Source organism: Pyrgilauda ruficollis, unplaced genomic scaffold (assembly GCF_017590135.1).
Source record: "Pyrgilauda ruficollis isolate IOZ18807 unplaced genomic scaffold, ASM1759013v1 scaffold74, whole genome shotgun sequence".
Lineage (NCBI taxonomy): Eukaryota > Metazoa > Chordata > Aves > Passeriformes > Passeridae > Pyrgilauda > Pyrgilauda ruficollis.
Window position 1 is genome coordinate 1,399,034 of NW_024529266.1, and position 20,928 is coordinate 1,419,961.

The following is a 20,928-nucleotide window of genomic DNA, read 5'->3' on the forward strand; positions in this document are numbered from 1 at the left end:
TATCATCTGGGTGGTTTACTTTTTTTTACCACCTAGTTATAATGTGACCAGTGATATCAAAAACATCATCTGGGGGGGAGATAGAACTAAATCTGCCACCTCAAAGCAGCACATACTTGTGCAGCAAACATGGGGCTTGTATGTTGGAAATCTTCCACAACCAAGGTCTAGGGGGATCTATAGGCTAATATAATTATTTTCTGCTTATGAGCACAGACTTGATTCTTTTACAGACTGGGTGTTATTAGTCACCATCCTAATTAATTGTAAATGCTGGAGCATTTCTCTTTTCTGTCGTGGATATAGAGTCAACAGCAGAGTGTGGGTGTTCAACAGTCCTGTTTACATTTGCATTGTATGTAAGTACCTACATTAATAATGTTCTTTTATTTCTCAAGAGCATGTCATTCCCTGTGGATATATTGAACAATTACAGTCATGAGGACTTGGAGAACTCAGCAGAAGACTACTTCTTTGATCTTCGGTGGGGGAATCGGGGGAATCCAAACTCTCCTGAATTCTTTACTCTGCCAGACCACCGCAAGGTAACAACCAGCAAATACTGTAGTACTGGTGTTCTTAATATCCTTACAGATATAAAATTTAAGATATCCAGTCCTATTGAATTTCAGAACTATTTCATCAAAGCTTTCATATTTTCCAAATTCAGAATCTGTGTGTTAAACTCTACTTTTTTCACTCTGTAACTGGGTTTAAATCTGCGTTTTAGTTACTGTGTGCTGCTTCTAGGCAAAGGACCTGTACATAATAAGCAATTTAAAACAAATAAAAAACCCAACCTGACTATTACCTTAAATTTTCAACTTAAGAATCAAACTTCATACATTCTCAAAAGGCTGTCATCACTAAGGGGTTAATGATTTATTTAAGCTAACTGGCTCTTTTTTTATCTCAGTTCTTCAGTGTTCTTCATGTTTGGGTTCAAGTTTTGATTAATAACTTCACTAATTTCAAAAGTGGTTCTTTTTTCTTTATCTGAAATATTCTGTGCTGTTATTAATCTCTAGTAGAGAATAGCTGTGACACTTTTATGTTTTAAACACTTATCCCTTGTGTGATGAGTTGGTCAGTGTTGGTTCTGTCCAGATGAATGCTTGTATTAGAAATAGTACAAATACAACCAGCAGTGTATAGCTTTAATGAAAAGTAAGTCAGTTGAGAAGATTTTCTGTGGGATCTAAAGGTCAGTGCCACAGATTCCTTGGCAGAATCAGAGTCTTGACTACTTTCCTGCATTTATGCAAGTGCTGTATGCCTAAATGATCGCTTGTATTAACGTCCTCATTTGTGACAATAGCATGTCATAATCTTCTTAAATTTGTTAAGCAAGTCTGTCTACCACACCATTCATGTCTATCAAGTTTTTTATACATTAACTTAATAATGGAAGCACGTGAATTTAAATATCAAAATGCATTTCCACAAAGTTACTTGATTCCTTAAAAGATGGTTTTTTGACCCTTCCCATATTTTTTTCTGAGGAATATCAAGTAGACAATTCAGAATTTCTAACGTGTGTAACTTCAGGGAACAAAACCCTTTTGAATTTGCCTTCCCACTGTAGCACATTAGAACTTGTTAGCAAACACAGTTTTGCTGTGTCAGCTTATTTCAGTGCTTGACTGACTGCCTCATTCTTCTGTTGGCTTTGACAGCTTGCACAGTTGGGATTGTTGAAGTGAACATAATGCTGGCTTCTTGCACACCTTACTTCAGTTGCGCACACAAATGCAAACTGTCAGCAGAAAAGAGCTGTACAAACTACTGTAGCTAAATCTGCCAGAGCTTGAGAGTCAGAGCTCTTTAGATGTAGTTTGTCTCTAGGAAGATGTGTGTAAAGAAAGGACTGAAATAAAGGCTTGTCTTTTACAGCTAGCTGTTAAGGACTTGCTTTTTAATATTCTTCTTTTTTACCTTCATAAACATTCTCTATATTTTACTACTGTTGTTTTAGCAAAAGTCTGCTGAATTATTATACATTCTTCTTGCAGGTTCCTATTACCTTGTCATCCGTGGGCTTTGTTCCTCTTTATGGTGTAGAGCAGACACACAAAGTTCTTGCACTGTTTGCACCATGGGACTCACTCACAGGTTTAATTTTAAGTTTTTTATCTCTGTATTGACTTTTTTTTTTTTTTTTTGTGGAAAATGCATGTAACCAGGACCTTGCTCATTTCATGCTACTGTAGGCCAAAACTTTTCCATTGTACATTTGTTGTTCCCCATCTTTCTGTTCACATACTATTATTTTTTGTTGTGTATTTATATACACGAGTGCTAGAACTTCGCACGCTGATCAGATCAGAACTGGACCCCTTGAATTCAAAAGATATGTAGCAAAATAATGTGGTGGTTGTCTGGACCATAGTACAACTTGTATCTCTTGATCTCTTTATGTATGCTTCACCTTTCCAAAAGGTATTGAACGTTCTTAGAATTCATTAATTTGCACATGAATTTAAATGCTCTTTATTAATAGTGATTGATCAGCACTGTGTGTAAATTAGTCTTTAGCTTGAAGTCCTAGCATAGCTCTGGCTGAGGTGATGGTTTTTGTGGGTTTTCTCCTCCTGTTCTTCCTCCCATCTTCCTCCCCTTCCAGTTCTCCACGTTTCTTCTTCCATTTAATGCCATGTATATGATTGCCAAGTATGCCACAAATGCTTATATATCACACTCTTCCTAACTGCTGCTCAAATTTCTATCAGACTTTTTGCATTCATCTCCCTCAAACTTGCATGGTTTCAATATTAATATCTATTAGCCACCCAGTAGTAAAATACATGTATGAGGGAGACTTATCTTGACAGTTTTTAGTGGAAGGAGATGTTAGAGCACAGTGTTGAAGGACAGAGCTTATGTCTGAAAAGTAGTTCCTGTATACCATACCACAAAAAAAAAACCCAAACAAACAAATCCCCCCTCGTGTTTATTAGTCTCAGTTATCAAAAAGGGTTTTGGACTACGGAGCATTTTTATGGGAACAGTGCCCCGTTGGTTGTGCTAGGGTAGTAGGAGCTACATTAATGTAGTGTCATCTAGAAGATGCCTAATGTGACTACTACATTGTTATTTCTGGGTATTTAGCAACTTAATGAATATGTTCCTTTTGGAATGGTAAGAATCACTAACTTTTTATTTCCCTTGTTTCTTTCAAGCTATAGCCCTGTATCTTGCTGATCAGTGGTGGTCAATTGATGACATTGTGAGAACATCTGTCCCTGCTAGACAGGGACTTCATCAGGTAAATGACTCCAACATTCACCTAGCATTTAATCTTATGCTCCAAGATAATGGCAGATAGATAGTGTGCAAGATATTACGTGTTTTAATTTAATTTGGAAATGAGAGGGCTGTTGCAAGGGAATAGAGGAATAGGTACAAGGGGGAAAGGAACCTCGATGTGAAGATAGAGTCTTGAGCAAGAATTACCTTTGTACAGCAGCTTCATATGATGTTAGCTGCGTTACCATTTTTTTTTCTTTCTTCTTTAGAATATTGTGATTTGGTTGTGATGAAACATCTTGGTAGAATAGTGCATTGTACCATAGCATTGTACCAGTGCATTGTACCATACCTATTGATCTTATCAGGGGACTAGTAAACCAAAAATACTGTCAGGAATGTGTTGACAGAAGCAAGCTGGAGCTGGTGGCTTGCAGTGGCAATACATGAAGTTTGGAAAAGTAAGTTGCCTGGTATCTGCATTATTGCTGCCCATCATTGACCTTTGTTACCATTATTTAACCCTGTGTAGCACGGAATTTTCCAAAACTGGAAATCTCTGTTTTTCCAGGGGTGTGATTTATATCTGCTCTTGGAATCTGGGCATTTGTCTTTGATTTTTGCAATTTTTAAAATTTTCTCTTGAGAGTTTGGCAGGTAGTCTGGCTTTCCACATAATTCTTAATGGTAGGAAAATCAGGAAACCCAAATCTTTTACAAGGGAGGTAGCTGAGACTAAGAGTTAGAATAGATCATGGTTCCTCCTTCCTTCACAATAAGTAGAATAGTGGTGAACTCAAATTTCATATATAAAAGGAACCCTGTAGGATAGATAAAAGAATATTTAATTGCTTATTTCATGCCACAGAAACTGTTGTAACAAGTTTTTTCACTGTATCACATCCTGTTGCCTGCCACTCTATCAGGAGTGATTGAGTGTGCCAAGTCCTGCCACACTGAGGCTCATCATTTCTCCTTTGTAAGACTTCAGTTACCTGCTAGCCTGGGAATTCTGAGGCTGATATACTGCTGTTGTGTTTGGTGAATGTTTAAGTACAAGTATAGGTTTGAGATCATAATATTCTCACTCCACTACCCTTCTCCCAGATTTTACACATTGGATTGGGAGTGACGTTGAAGACATGAAATATTCTCTGTGGTTGTGATTTATACTTAACCTATTGCAATGGCTGCTGAGCATCTTCTTGCCTTGTAACAAACCTCAGAGAGTCACCCTGCTTTAGCTCTTACAGCCTTCCCTTGAAATCTGTCTGCAGCTGTGTTAAATAAGTTCTCTCATGTATGGGTATTAACTAATCTGACCAATCTCCTGAAATGTTTTTTCTGTGTTCCCTTAGGTGAAGTCTGTTGGAGAGAGAGTTGTTCTCTATGTTCTAAATCGAATTATCTATCGAACACAAGAAATGGAAAGAAATGAGATCCCATTTCTCTGTCATAGTAGCAGCCATTATGCTAAGATCATGTGGAAAAAAGGAGAGGCTATTGGGTTCTATTCTGTTAAACCTACAGGTGAACATTTGAGGATTGTGGGATTTGGGAATTAAAGGGGAAGAGATAGTTTGTTTGAAGAATATTGTGTTAGTAGGCTTTATAAGCCTTGCAGGCCTAATTGAGTTGGTGTTTTCCTGCAGTCATAAGAGACCAGATGGCTGTTAAAATCTCTAGCTGAAATAATTACATGCTTTAGCAATGTAAGTTCTTAGATTACTTCGTAATTACAAAATGTATTTAAAACTGTAAGAAATTTGATATACCTGACATTTTTTTCTTCTCTAGAACAATTGTTTACACTTGAATTGGACTGTGCTTGTCTTGAGTTAGCAAAAATGGAAGGTTTTTCTTTCAAAAAATTTTCAAAATTTCACCCATGTTTGAGTGTGTGTTGTGCTCTCCAAATGAGCAGCCTGTGTGGAAAAGGCCACTCTGTAAACAGATGTTTTGAGGAGTGGTGGAGCTCTTCGAGCTTCCCAAAGTGTACTCACGTAATGTAACCTCTCTGCTCAAGTTTCCCTTGCTTCAAAAATGAAAATAATAATAGAATCATAGAATGATTTTGGTGGGAATGGACCATTAAAGACCATCTCGTTTCAACCCCTGCTGCCATGGGCAGAGACACCTTCCACTAGACCAGGACCCCATCCAGCCTGGCATGAACATGGGATGGGGCATTCACAGCTTCACAGTTTGAACATCAGGGATGTTCACACCTTCTTTGAGCAACCTCTCCCAGAGCTTCACCACCCTCGCAGTAAAACATTTATTTCTAATATCCAATCTAAATCTATCCTCCTGTGGCTTAAGGCCACTGCCCATTGTCCTGTCTCTGCATGACCTTTTAAAAAGTCCCTCTCCAGCTCTTTTGTAGGCTCCTTTCAGGTGCTGAAAGGCCACAATTAGGTCACCTCAGAGCCTTCTCTTCTCCAGGCTGAGCAACCCGAGCAGTGCTCCAGCCCTCTGATTTATTTCATGGCCCAAAAATAAGTATGTTTGTGGGTCCTAAAACATAGAAGGTTGCAAAGACTGACTGGGTTGTATAGACAACTTTGTTTCTCATTGGCCTTGTTAGAGAAGAGGGCAACTCTTTGCCGTAGTTCACAGATTCACTGAAGGGCCTGAAAACAGATTGTCTATTAATGGACTGCCTTAATGCCATTATAATGACATCCTTTTCTCACTGCTGAGTTCATAGCTATCCTTGGAATCCTCTGATATTGAAGTACCTATGTGTTGTCACCATCTGTTCCATGTTTGATTAATTTAGGGTAATATATTGCTTAAGGGAGAATTTCAGTGTAAAATGTCCTAGCATTTTTTTGTGTCTTCATTTAAAAAATTGGAATCATTGTTTCAGTCTTTAAGCAAGAACTGAAATGCTTTTCAAATTTGTCCTGAGAAGTCATGTAATCGCATAAAAGTGTAATTAAATAATTTTGTTTTCTCCTATTCCCTCCTCCATCTTTCAGTTCCGTTTTTACTGAGATTTCAAAGTGAGCCTTTCCTCTCTGTCTTGTCTATTATTTTCTGGTGCTACTGACTTTTTCTGTTACATTATTCTATTGATGTATCTTGGAAACCTTATGAAGCTTGCTCAAACAAGTTATTAAATGACTAATAGGAATTATTTCTTTTTAATAAAGTTATAACTTATTTTTATAACTTTACTTACTTTTATATAGTTTGGAATTTTTATAACTTATAAAAGTCTTTATTTAAATATGCTGAAATCCGTGCTGCAGCATGTCAGTCAGCATGCAGTTATGTCATCCATACTGATGGATATTTTTCCCTCTGATTATTTCAGGAAGTGTTTGTAGCTCTCTTGTTCATCAGAAGTACAAGTTGCCAGTGCTAGACACAATGTTTGTTAGAAAGAAATATCGTGGGAAAGAGTCTGGGTTAATCATGTTGGAAGACTTTGTGGATTCCTTTACTGAAGAGTCTCTTGGCCTAAGATATCCACTGTCACCTTTCATGTATACAGGCAAGCTCTTTAATTTTTTTCTTCTGATCTTCTTTGTGGTTTCTTTTCATGTCCAAATGAGTATTGTCATTCAACCTCCATGTTTGTGGCCTTATCCTCAGGTTCCACATTAAATTTTCTGCCCATTGGTGGAGGCTAAAAGTCCTGATTTGTGTAAGATGAAGTAGTTCCTGATTCAATTTTTAATCCTCTATGTAAAAGTAGATTATTTGAACTCTGTTGAGTTTAGCTGCTGTGAAGTTCACCACTGTCCTGTTTTCCCCACCAAGCCTGTAGCATGGGCTGAGTTGTTTCTGTGTGGGATCTAATGTCTATCTGCCTTGTAGCACCTTTTTCTTGCTCACACCTAAACCTCATGAGATTGTTTAATTCATGCTTTCTCTGAACTTCTGGTGAAGAGGACTAGGTTCTGCTTTAACTTGCATATCAGAAGGTACAGTTCTAAAACACAAAACACATGGTTCTTCATTAGCAACCTAAGAGGACTATGTCATGTAGGAAGTTATATGGATTCTGGAAACTATGTTCTTGGGACTATGTTCAGACAAGAAGCATGTTTCTTTTGCCCTGTTTCTCAAGGCTTGCTCCTTCTTAGGCCATTTGCCAGGGTTCCTTCTATGAACATTTTTGTCTGGCCTTCTTAACCAGTAGAAATTTTCTGCTTTTTGAAGCACCACAGTCTGTCACTGGATCTGATAATACCTAATTTGTTAAGCTTCAATGAGGAAAATTACTTGAGCAGAATTTAATGACTGATTCATTTTTGTAGTCAAGAAATGACAAAGTGGGGATCTTGTGCTCTGAAGTTGTGTCTCAGTATTAAATCTGGTGAAAAATGGTAGCTTTTTCTGGCAAAGACCAAAGAATAGTGTCAAAGCATGCATGCCTCTACATCTGTATGTTTGATACAGGTTTAGAGAGAAAAAAGATGGAAGGACAGAAGCGCAGAAAATATTCTGGAAGTGAACAGTGATTAACCATTCAATGGTAACATATTAACACTTCCAGAGAGTGCTTATCACAGGTGCCTACCAGAGTATGAGGGGACAAAAAGCACTGATTACATCCTCTGCTTAAGAACCCTTCTGTCCTGAGTTTGGCTTTGTAGTTGGCAGGAACAGTAACTAGTGAAGTTGCAAAAATCCCAAGTGAGTACTAGGAAAAGAAGAAAATCATATTAATCTTTGTTTGCAGTTTAAGATAATAATGGAAAATATTTAAACCTATATTAAGAAGCGGTTAATTAAGACAGATGTGTAGGGTAAAGCAAAGTTTATTTCAGACTCGACTATTTTGTTAAACATTTCTTTCTGTTATTGTTTTTGTATGATGGTAGATTGCAAAATAATTTGATTTCAGATAAACTTTAAATCTGAGGTATAGCTGAGTATATAGTGTCTGTAATGTAGTGGGTTTTTTTGTGTTTGCTCAGCTTGTAAGCAGTACCTTGAGAAGTACCCTGGGGATAAAAACCTTTTGTGGCAAGTGGAGGGAGGAGGAGATTGGTTCCAGAGAAAGTCTCTTATGTCTATAGTGCAAGAGGAAAATCTCAAAATTGCAGGTATGGATGCTTTGTTTTGTTGTTTTCTGACACTTTGTGAAAGTTGAATAAATACTGTGCAAGAGTGACTTCTGTGAACTGTGTAGAAACTAGCAGAAAGATTTCTATTTGTCCTGAGACCTTTGAGATCATATTTGGAATGGTGTCATATTTTAACCCCAGCTGGCAGCTAAGTACCATGCAGCTGCTTGTTCACCCTCTCCTCCCCTGGTAGGATGGGAAGGAGAGTCTGGGGAAAAAAAAAAAAAAAAAGTAAAACCTCTGTGTTGAGATAAGAACAGTTTAATAATTAAAATAAGATAAAATATAATAATGAAAAGGGAGACAAAAACAGCTAAATAAAACCCAAGAGAGAGAAGTGGTGCACAGTGCAGTTGCTCACTACCTGCTGACAGATGCTGAGGCAATCGCCAAGCAGCCCCTTCTAGCCAACTGTCCCCAGTCTATATACTGAACAGGATGTTCCGTGCTGTAATCCCTCCCATCTTCTTGTGCACCCACTGTGCTCACTGGCAAAGCATGGGAAGCTGTAAAATCCTTCACAAAGGATAAACACTACTCAGCAGTAATGAAAATATGTGATATCAACATTGTTCTCATACTGAATTCAAAATACAGCACTATGCCAGCTACTAGGGAAAAAATTAATTTTATCCCTTCTGAAAGTGGGATGATATCCACTCCTTATATCCTGTATCTTTTATGTCATACCCAGGTTCTGTTCTTTGCAGTTATTACCGGTTACTCTGAATCATTGTATTTCCTGTCTTCTGATATACACAAACATCACACACGTGTATCATTGTCTTAGTCTATGGGCCATCCCTCTAAAATGTCTGTTGAGTTCTTTTAGTCCATGACTTTTGTGTTCCATCTGTCGTAACAGTCTTTCAGGGCAGAAAAGATACTGCATCAAGTTGGATTGTTGCATGCTGGAGCCAGTTCTGCTTCTGTCACCACTGCACTTGTTTGCTTTCTCAGATTTAATTGTTCATTGGTCTGCGTGGTTTTTCCTGTAATACCCTTAATATGGCAATTGAATGGGAATCAGGTTCTGATCCCCAAATTCAGAATGGTGAAAACAGGTGCTGTGAGGTCCCCAGTTGAGTGATAGGCATATAACCATGAAAGAGACAGTATAAAGTGTTATATGGCAATTAATATCATGCAATTTAATTTATTGGCTACTTGCACCCAAAATCAAATCCCCATAAGGAATGCAATGGACTTCCCCATCTTCCTGTATTTACCTGCTAAGTGGAGCCAGGTGCTTGAGCAAACTCAGTTCCACAAATTATTTTGCTTTTTCCTGAAGCAGGAATAACCCAGGCTGTTTCCTTCTGCATGTTTGTGCACACTACAGGAAATTTATCCCTTTCTATACTGTATAGAAGTTTGGACTATGCTGTGTCGGACTGACTGTCAGATTCCCTAGTGTTTACTTAACAGGTGGCTTCTGCCCAATGTTTGAAGGTCCTGCCACCCACTGCTCCAGGATAAATGGGTTGTTGTATAATTTCATTTTTTGGGAGGCTGGTATGTGACGGAGAATGTGATATTCCCACTCAATGCCATGGTCTTTGGCCCAGTTGTCTAGGATGCTGTTTAGAAAATTAATCACACTATCTCATTCTGGAATTTCTGTCATGTTCTTAAGGTTTCCTTCTTAAGACCACTGTTCCTGGTGGTGACATGGGGTTCAGGCTATGTTCTCTCCTTTCTAGATGTTGCTTCCACCACTATGACCACATGACATTTTTCACTGGAGTTTTGGGGCAGTGTGATATAGTCTATCTGCCCAGTCTCCCCATATTTCTGTTTCAGTTGTCATTTTCCATATTAGAAAGGCTTTAACCACTTGGCCTGTTTAATTGCAGTGCATGTTTCACATTCATGGATAATCTGTGCAGTTGTGTCCATGGTCGAGTCCACCCCTGGTTCAAGTGTCCTATGATTTGCATCTCATCCTTGATTATCTGAGGTGTCATGGGTGCACCAAACTAGCAATAATTTTCCCTTATATTGACAATTTTGATCCACCCGAGTTGCTTCAATCTTAGCAGCCTCATGCACTTTCTCTTTGTTCTGATGTTCCTCTGTGGCCCATTTCTTGGGTGCGTCAGTCTCTGCATTAGGTACTTTCACAACCAGGTTCTCCACCTAGACAGCAGTATCTTGTCTATGGCATATGATATGGTGTCATGGTTTGAGGCTGGCACAATGCCAGTGCCTCCATGAAAATATACTTTTCCTCATGGCTTCTGTGAGATGTGATCAGGAACAGAGCAAAGCAGGCTCTAACTTAAGAGTGAAGGAAACAAACTTTATTAACTACAATATCTAAAAAGGAACAGACACAGAACTAAGAATGAAAAACCTCCAAATACATTCCTCCTCCTCCCCCCGCCATTTTCTCCACAGCATGAAATAACACTATAGGTTTCCACCCTGTCATCATCTCTCAGATAATCAACTTCCAGTCCATCACCACCCCTTAGATAATCAACTCTCAAGTCCATCAGGGAGAGAGGAGTCCCCCCTTGCACCATAGGCTTTCCCCAGAAACACAATTGAAACCTCTTGTGTTTCCATGTTACTCCTGGCACCACTCTGAGAACATCTGCCCTCATGACTTCTTCCCTCCATGTTCAGTGCTCTCACCACTGTACATGGACCAGGACTGCTTTTAGGGTTCCCCTTTTAAGGATGCCCCATCCAGTTCTAAAAAAGCTTCAGGTCTCTCAGCTTCAGGACACCAGTCCCCCCCAGATTTACCCCCTGGGGCCGAGGGGCCTCGTGAACAGAGATCTTCCTCTCTACTGAAGACAGAGGGTATCCCACACCCTCCTCAGCCGTCTCTGTTCATGCCACTGCTTCTCCACTCTCTCTTGGCTCCAAGGCATTACCTCCCCCTAAATGCAGTCTCTGTGTCACAGGAAAAACATGGGTCTGTCCATGGCCATACAAGAAAAGAGTCCAGCCCAAGGGCACTCCATCATCTCCTCCCACCTAGGATTCTTCCCACCTCTTCCAACATCTCTCACTTGCACCAACTTTCCTCACACTTTCCCATTTCCTCATGCTTCATCTCTCTCTCTCCTCATTCAGATTCAGGAGAATCAGTATTTGTAAGGTTTCCACTATTCAAGAAAGGGGTTAAAATCTTCGCCTCTGTCTGCCCAGAATCCCCCACCTTCCTTCTGGCCAGCCTGTGCTGCCAGCACAATATCACATTCCAAGGCAGCACAGGCACTGGCTCTCTCTCTCCATCTCCCAGGGGGTGTGGGGGGGGGCCCCGATGCCTCTCAGGGCTCCTCCACCCTTCCATCTTGCCAGGCCTTCACTCCCCTCCTCTGCCCCAGGCTCCGGCCTACCTCACCCGGCCGCATGGCTTCCCTCTCCCAGCCAGCCCCGGCTGGGCAGGGGAGCTCTGAGCTCCTTCCCTGACCGGGACCAAGAGAGAGTTCTCCTGGGAGTTCTTGCTTTTAACCCCCTGTGTTCTCAGAGGTGGTCCACACCTTCAGTGGCCAAAGCAGGTGACAATATTCAAATCCAAGCACTGATTGGTTTGACCACAACTTCCCAAAAAACTCACTTCCTTCTTAACCTATGACATATGGCATATGCAAGATACTGCAATATGGCAGCTCAGATGGCCTTACCTTTTTGCTTTACTCTGCTTCTGTCACTGCAACCACCCCACAGGATATTTGTCACTACACAAGTCAGTGTAGAAATAAAATATTGGTCATTTTTCTCATTCAGCAATGTCTAAAGCCAGCTGGATGGTCTTCACCTCTGCAAATTCACTTGATTCACCTTCTTCAGCAGCTTGTTGTAGAAGACTCAATCTCTGATCCTTTCCTACAGTTTAGCAGAACAATCAGTAAATAAGGCATATTTCTTCTCTTTTTCTGGTATTTTATTCACAGTGAGTGCTCTTCAGTATGGGTCAAGAGGAGTTGACCACTCCTCTAGTGATATTCCAAAATCTTTTCAGGCCAGTCCTTGATCACTTTCAAGATTCCTGGACAATCTAATTGGTGCAGTATTTCTGATGGTGCACCATTGTGTTAGTGGCTGGCACCTGTTACTCTTCAGCAGCCCCACAACAGAAGGGCCCTCTGAAAGAAAATGCCAGGCAGACAGATGCTTAATTTTCCCTGTCTCCAAGGCAGCTGTAGTGAAAGCCCGATGCTACTCTTCTGGATCCCTGAAATATCCTCTTCTGAAATGGTTTGTGACAAAGATGCACAGAATCTCTGGGCAGTCACAGTGACATGCTTTTGCCATTCATTCCCACTCAGGCGAGTCTCAGCCTCCATTATAGTCAGCTGTTGGGACCTCCCTGTCACTCCAGAACTACTAATGGGTTATTGCCCTCTATAGCATGATGACATTATGGCACACTGTGCACTGATGTCTGTTAGACCCTTATACTCTTGTGGGTTTGACGTTCTAGGCTACTGGATCCTCACATTCCAGTGAACTTAACTGATCATCGTCTCCCGTTGATGGGAGGCAGGACCCTCTAGTATGGATATAGAATTCTTCACCCACTTCCTGTGAAAAGGGATTAGAATTCTTTACCATAGAATCAGGAGTAAGATTAGCCATTCCATTCTGTCTGGGGAATTGCCTGCTGGAGACTGGAGCAGCAATTTTCCTGCAAGAATTCACATTTGTGATTGTTTTTCCTTGCAGTTCATGCCTCTAGGGTGGAGGTGGATTTTCCATATAATTTTTTCATATCCTTTCTGTGGTCCCACAGGATTTTAAAAACCATGGTGTGTACCCTTTATCCTCTTTTTTGTGCAAAAGAATCTCTTAATAGCTGAGATACTTGTCTGTACAGGCAGGGAGTAGAACCTGTCTTCTTTTTGTTGCTGTAACTCCTGGAGCTGTTTTTCATACTTTTTGAAAAGATTTTTTCACAACTGAGAGGCAAGTCCATAGGTAGGGAGAGAGATTTTCTTTGTATTCCCAGAGTTAGCAAACCACTTAAACCACTGTGGGTGCTTCTTCATCTCTCTAGGTCATTAATGCCAATGAGTTGGGATGATGGTGTGCTACATATACAAATACCTACCACATGGGTTATGTGCATTGGGCTTTGTCAAGATCAGTATGTGACTGCACATTCTTTGGCTCATAACAAATCATCTCTAGCACAGCTAGCTCCCTCAGGTACCAGACACCTCCCTGTCCATGGTGGTCCACTTGCCTGGGTGACATGGAATGTCTTCCTTGAAGGCCTTTCCTTCGCACTTGACAAGCAACTAAGTGCCATGCATCTGCTTGTTCCCCCCCTTAGTGGGGTGGGGAGGAGAATCTGAAAAAAAATGCAAAACCTCTGGATTGAGGCAAGAACATTTTAATAATTGAAATCAAATTAAACAGAAGCATAATGTGACAATAATCATAATGAGAAGGGAGACAACAAAACCAGAAAAAGGAAACCCAAGAGAGAGAACTGATACACAATGCAGTTGCAGTGATTAGCCCCTCCCAGTTTATGTACTGGGATTAACAATGTGGTATGGAATATTTCTTTGGTCCTGGCTGTGTCTTGTCCCCAGCTTCTTTTGCACTTGCTCACTCAGCATAAGAAAGTGAAAAGTCCTTGAATTAGGGTCACCCCCTATTTAGCACAACTAAAACATCAATGTGTTATCTTACACTAAATTCAAGACGAGCATTGTATGAGCTATAAGGAAGAAAAGTAACTCTATCCCAGCTGAAAGCAGGACAAACGGTTGTTATATAAAGGTACTAATTTTCTCTTGCTCTGTTTACTCCTTTAAATCTTCACAGCAGAGACCTCGAAGAAGGAAAATAAGAGTTTGCAAGCAGAGGACAATTTTTGTCAGTCTGCAGTATCTGAAGCAGGTGGACCAAGGACTGAGGTAGAAACACAACTAAGTGTAGGTACACCTTCTGTCACCTCTTTTTTTTTTTGAGTGTATTGTAACTGGAAAAACAGTTACGAGAAATTATTTTTGCTTACTTGTTACTTTCTCTGTGGATGTAATGCTTCCCATTGATGTAATGCTAATGTTGGAGATGGGTTGTGATTTTTTGTTTTGGTTTTGTTTTATTTGTTTTTTGCTTTGTTTGGTTTTGGTTTGGTTCTTGGTTTTGGCTTTTTTGTTGATTTTTTTTTTTGTGGACAGGTGGGGTTTTCCCATGCATGTAGAGAGTCTGTGCTGCAGCTATCAGGGTCTGCAATTTGACTCTTTTACCACCAGATTACATAAAGGAGAGTGTTTCAACTGTCTCTGAGATAAAACTGTTTAGAGAGTTTTTAGAGGTACCCATCCATGTCACAGTTCAATACAATGGCTGATGTTAAGATTGCGTGGAGAGTTAGACATTGTCTGTACAAAAAGACCGCACCTTTCTTTGCATGTATTTGATACAGCAGCCAGATTACAGCTGCTCATGGACATGTAGTTATGAATATGTTTGGGTCATTAAATATTATGAAGCTCTTCCTTTATTTCATTTGTGTTCTGAAGCCACACAGAATGTACTTGACAATCATTCATAGCTCCAAATACCATGAGCATAGATTTGCATGCTTTAAGGAATGTCTGTGTTATTGACATGACCATGCTTTCATAGAAGCCAGTGCTTTAATTAAAAATGGGAAATAATTACTAAATCAGTACTCTCAGATGTTAATATTTCAACTTTAGATTTGGAACTTAAGTAAAGTTTTCCCATTTGAGAAAAATTACTATTTCCCAAAGCAAAATTGACGGAAAAGTAGTGATGTTTTAAATCTCTCAATGACTGGAAGCAATAACTCTTAGTTGTCTTTCATTTGCAGCAGTGTCTCTAGCCTCATCTCTGAGTTTTAGATAGATTCCAATAAAAATCATATCAGCAAATGATCTAAAAACTTACACATTTTGGTTATAGAGCTATATGGATATACCCGGAAAAAATAGGAGAGTGATAGCAATTCTTTTGATTTTTGCTGCTGTGAGTTAAGAAGCCCTGTCTCTTGCCCTTTTGTAGAGGAAAAGACAGTAGATACCAAAGTGCTCCAACTCCTCATAACTTGGTAAAACTGCTAGCAGCTCTAAAATTGGCATCTGCAGTATCTATAAGCAGTTGTGCAATGGTTTGAAAATTGTTGCACCAAGTAAGAAAGTAAAATATCCCACCTTCCCCCAAACCATGAAAAAACATTTCCCAACTTTAATTTTTCCCTCTCTGTTAGTGCTCCCCATTTTGTGCGTTTTGATTCTAGAATAATTTGCTCTTAATTTACAAATTCTTATGTACTCATCTGAAATTACTTGTCTTGGTTTGAAAATACAGGTGTCTGCTAAGGAAGGCAGGAGCCACCCCTGAACTGGAAACTGTAAACCCCCTCCTTCTGAATTGTTACAAACTTGAAATTAAGTGGGGCTCTCAGGCAAAGATATGGGAGCAGGAATAACAGTTCTTTATTAGGGAAGAAAATAAAAAATAAATAAGCAATGCAGTAATACAAAACAACACCGACAGAATCAGAACACAACCTGGTCAGGGTGTTGGTAGCAGTCCCGTTGGAATGGTGGCTGCAGTCCTCCTGGAGTGTCAGGTGTGGTTCTGTTGCAGCAGTGATCCTGTAGAAGTGGTAGTCTTCCTCTGAAGATCCAGTGAAAAAGGCAGCTGTTCCTCTGGGAATCCAGTGGAAAGGCTATTCTGGTGGCCCAGAATCTCAGATTATATCCAGTTAGGATGCTTGGCTCCTCGCCCTGGGCGGAGCATCTCACAATAGGATGCTGTAATTTTATCAGTCATGCAGTGACACTCAATGGCCCATTAACAGAAGATGTCTCTCTGGAGGGAGGATTGGTTGTAGAAGAGATAAAGAAAACTGCTCAATTAACAGAAGATAACTGCCACACCTCTTACAGGCAGCAAATAGAATACACATTGCCTTGCAATCTAGGACACTACTTCAAATAGCAGAATGTAGACATGGCCACTTTTTGCCAGCCTTCTTCCACAGTATTGGAAGTGAGACTGGAAAAGTGGACCAGGATGCTGGTAATTGCTGTTCCAGATTATTACTAGTGGCTAAGAAAAAACAATGTACTTAATTTTATTTTAATGTGTACAGCTTTTGTGTACTTTACTGTATCAAGTGCTGAATCCTCAGCTAACTTGCAGAAAAAAATTAAGGTATTGGGATGGTGTGGAGAAACAGGGGACAAAAAAGCTCTAGGGAGAGGGAGCTAAGCAGCCTCTTGTGCTGACTGTAAGCTGACATGTAAGCTGCATTACTGATGAATCACCAAAAAAAGTTCTGGCTTTTTTTATTTTTTACATGGGTTGCCCTATTCAGTTGGATGTCATGACAAAAATAAAACTATAGAATAGTATACAAGTATCAAAATAAGACTTCGCAAATAAATTTTGCCAACAACTGCAGTGTAGTTCCTTGGGTTTATACAGAAAGGGGAAAAAAGCCAGAAAGAGCGTCCTCTAATTGACTTGTGTGGAAACTTATTATAAGCAGAACTGTTAGGAAAAAATCTTGATAGTATTAGTTAATAGTGACAGGCCACCTTGAAATCTTATCTTCTATATTGGAGCCAGAAATAAAACAAAGAAAAACTAGTCATCCATGACATAAAGATAACTTCAAAAAAATATTAAATTTGTTGAGATGAGACAGAAGACTTAGCTATAAATTAAGAATTATTTTAGCTGCTGTTTTATAGGATCATTACTATGAAATAGTGCTTTAGAAAGGTGCAGCCATAGGTAGGATGATGAAGGTATTTTAGTAAATTCAGAAAATTTTAGAATAACATTAGCTTTGCTTTTGCTCCACAGGCTGACTCTCAAAAAGGTAAAGAATCAACAGATGTCCATGCAAGCACATCTGAAGGTAAAAATAACCTTGATTATCAGTATTGCAATTACTCTAGGTGGATACTCTAGATAGATAGTTTTGCAGGCTCTTTTACAGCTTTCCATTTTGCTTCATTCATCTGTAAAATGGATATGAAAACAAGCTTTCCTCTAAGGTGCTGAGATTGAACTCATATATCTTTTAGAGGAATTCAGATAAAATTGTTATGAGCCTTGGTAAAGACCCTATTCAGAAAGAAAGTAACACAAGGAAATGCTGTTTTAGTGGCACTCAATTTCTTTCATGAACTATTTCGGATAGGGAAGTCATATGCAGATCATAGTCTGAATTTGTTCACTGGAATTTTTTTTGTGTTATTCTTCTAAGACCCTAATGCAACTCCTGTTTCCATCTGGACACGAAGCAGTCATTTAAAACGTCAGAGGCTAAATAAAAATAGACAGGAACCTGGACTTGAAACTTCCCAACAAGATGAGGAAAATGCTCTTCAAATGTCCAAAAGCAGGTACCAGGAGCCCGTTTTTACTGATTTCTTATTTTGTTGCTTAGGCAGCCATAAACTATATTAGTGTCTCAGGGTGTGCAACTGGTATTTCTTCTCCTTTTTCCCCACTTCACTTGCTTGATTTTAAAATTACTAAAAGTAAAGTCTAATGCAAGATAGGAAGAGAGAAAAGTGAGACATCAATTGAAGAGTGATTGCACCACAATGTAGTACCTGTGAAAGCTCAGTAAATAATAGAAATAATAGGAAAAGAGTGATGGCTGAGAGTGTCCTTTTGTAACTGAATCTGTACAATGGTAAAAATATTTGTATTCACAGCATGGTTTTTTGAGATAATATATCTGGACCTACATCCATAACACTCTGTGTGGTCTTTGAGGAGGTGTCCCTCCCCCACTTGTTGTTACAGTTGATATATTGCAATAAAATATGGTCTGACTGTTCAGTTGGGGAGCTGGTTACTGCTTGTCAGCTAATAAAAAGTGTTATAGGGAGCCATGTCTTCAAAGGAAAGCCCTTTGCTCAGACAATATTTTGAACCATCATATCTGATCTAACATCCTGAAAAGAACCCAAAACCATTTCCAGTTTAAATGATGTTAACCTGTGTAACAATCATCAGATGTGGATGTGAAAAGTAGTGTGACTTTTGTGCCATAACAGTTCTTACAGGACAGGGCTTGGAGTAATAATTTGTACTGGCTTTCCATTCAGAATTTCTATTTTAAGTAAATAAATAGCCCCTTCCTCCGTCACAGACACACTGTGCCCACCCCACCCTGCTCCATGTGTGTGTCTCCCTCTCATTCTCTTCCAAAGAAACCCACTTCAACCCCTAAAGCTTCTTTTGACAAACTGAAGATAACTTTATTATTTTCTAGGAAATCACTCAAGCTTGGGACATGGGGCCTCTTTAAACAGAATTAGTTGTGGGGATTCTCTTTGTGCAGTTGAGACCTTACACTAGGTAGTGCCTAATTTTTGTGTTTAAATTGCTCTGTGGAATTACATATACTGTATTGCTGTGCTGCGCTGTCAGTGCACTGCTCTAAGCTGGTTCAACAGGTCAAGCGGCACACTTGATGCTGCCTCAGCTTAAGAAGTGCTATTACTTCTAGTAATTGGCTAGTTTGTATGTGAGGACTAACCTGGTATGATTGGTTACTAAACTAACCTAATTTGAATGTCAAATTTTGGGCCTTGCAAAATTAAGGCAATGATGTGTTGCTGTTTCACAAGATGCGTTACATGGTGTTTTTAAGCAGAGCTAAAAGGAGTGCTAAAATGAAGGCATCAGAACAGCATATGAGCTTGGTACGTTCCGTTCATGCACACCAAAAAATGAAGCAGGGTCTTCTGCTGTGCATTTTCCTATTGAGTCCTACTTTCATCTCAAGACTGTCATGTAGGATAAAACCCTCCAGTACTGCCTTTACTATGAGATCACAAAGTAGACTCCTGTGAATCTATTGCATGCACATTTTTCTTTGCTTGTATGTAATAGGTTCAGTTCATCTAAACTTTATTGTCTCAAAAATGAGAACTGAATATTTGAGTTACTGTTACTATCCTGCAGTAGTGACAGTGCATCAGCACTTCATCTTTAGATATTTGCTAATGTAACCTCTAGTTGATGGCAGCTTATTCACTGTTGATGTGTTTATTGCCTTGAGTTATTTTCCAGTCATGGTCTTTGTAATATCTGTATTTTCAGTGATTATACGAATACAGGTGTTTTCATAATTCCATTATTTGAAAATATTTCTACAGTGGGGATGAAGGGAAAAAGAAGTTGCTGCTTTTCTTAACCCTTTGTAGCTTTCAAATATGTAATGCATCACTACTTTCTGAATTTATAATAATAAACTTAGAGAAATTTCAGATTTCTTTCCCATAAAATGGAAGTGAGACAGATATAATTTTATAATTGCCAAAGTAGTTTTCCTAGTTGTTATTACTTTTTTTTCCTAATGAGGAGTTAGCCATTTTTAGATGCATTTAGTTTTCTTGATTTGTATCTCCTGTGGCAAATATGCACCACATAATTGGTCATGAAAGAATTTTCCTGCTGAGATCACCAAAATTATGTATTAATCTAAAAGATATGTCTCAATACCTGCTACAGGCCGGAACTTCTTGCCCACACATCTGAAAGCTCTGAAGACTTAGTGGAAGTGCCTAAGGTGGATGCTGTTGAGAAGGATGAGGAAATGATTGCTGAAAATGAAGATCAGTCCGTATTAGACGCGGAAATGCACATATCACCTTCTGAGAAACAAAGTGAGATGGAGGTGAGCTGGATGGGATAACGGTAGCAGATAATTTCGGAATACAGCTACAGTTTCTGTTAAATATGGTCCTTGCTACCTTGCTCCATGTGATTCTCAGGTCTTTGATTTTTTGCACCAGTACTTTATTAAGAAGGGTATCTGAGAAGTTAAGGCTAGTACAGAATTAGTTTGATACATATTTTGATTTTATAGGATAGGATTTATAGATTTCATACATAGTAGATTTTATAGGATCTTCAGTAAGATGAATTTCTAGCTTGTCTACCATCCTCATTTTCTTCACTGATTTCTCCTAATAAGAAATTCCAGAGAATTTGAATGGGATCCAGAAAATGACTGGGATAAGGTCAAGATCTGACCCAGTATCTCTAATTTAAAAAAAAACCCCGTTTTTTGAAGACATCGGGACCTGATATGCTTCAGTGACTTCTATTGGTTCTTTTTACTTCTCTACTTAAAACTTGCCTGTTGGATTTAAACATCAAATTTAAATCCAGCTTTTAGCTTCACCTTGGTAACAACATCAATTTAAATTTCTGAATATTCATTGTGCCTAGCAATGCCCTCAGGGTTTTATGTTCTTACTGATGGATGAAAATGTTGGGTTCAAGGAATGATTGCAGGAGGCATGAGAGATGCATTAAAAACTCCTTATCTTGGTTCCTAACTGTAAGCTATGGTCATATATTTAGTGTAGGTGACAACAACAAACTAATACTCTGGCTAAGTTAGCTAATCTGCATTAAGTTTTGCCTTCTTAGTATACAATTCTAGATATCTCAGCTATCTACTTCTCACATTAAGCTGCAAATTTCAATCACATGTACATCCATTAGGGCTGGGGAACAATAGCTGGGCATAATTTTGACTTACAAATATGCCCTTCTTTTTTTTTTTTTTTTTTTTTTTTTTTTTAGGAAAAGCCATCAAAACCTTTTAATGGGG

At 39.2% G+C, this 20,928-nt stretch overlaps 1 protein-coding gene across 1 annotated transcript in view; it reads left to right on the plus strand.

Moving 5' to 3' along the window:
- Window positions 1-401: 401 nt before the first annotated feature.
- Window positions 402-20,928, plus strand: part of FAM169A (family with sequence similarity 169 member A) — a 22,091-nt gene continuing 1,564 nt past the window's right edge. The window contains exons 1-10 of the mRNA XM_041486249.1: window positions 402-545; window positions 2,013-2,112; window positions 3,180-3,265; window positions 4,605-4,776; window positions 6,569-6,748; window positions 8,181-8,309; window positions 14,127-14,233; window positions 17,148-17,202; window positions 17,554-17,692; window positions 19,818-19,983. Coding sequence (XP_041342183.1) covers window positions 402-545; window positions 2,013-2,112; window positions 3,180-3,265; window positions 4,605-4,776; window positions 6,569-6,748; window positions 8,181-8,309; window positions 14,127-14,233; window positions 17,148-17,202; window positions 17,554-17,692; window positions 19,818-19,983 — 1,278 coding nt within the window. The remainder of the gene's footprint in view (window positions 546-2,012; window positions 2,113-3,179; window positions 3,266-4,604; window positions 4,777-6,568; window positions 6,749-8,180; window positions 8,310-14,126; window positions 14,234-17,147; window positions 17,203-17,553; window positions 17,693-19,817; window positions 19,984-20,928) is intronic.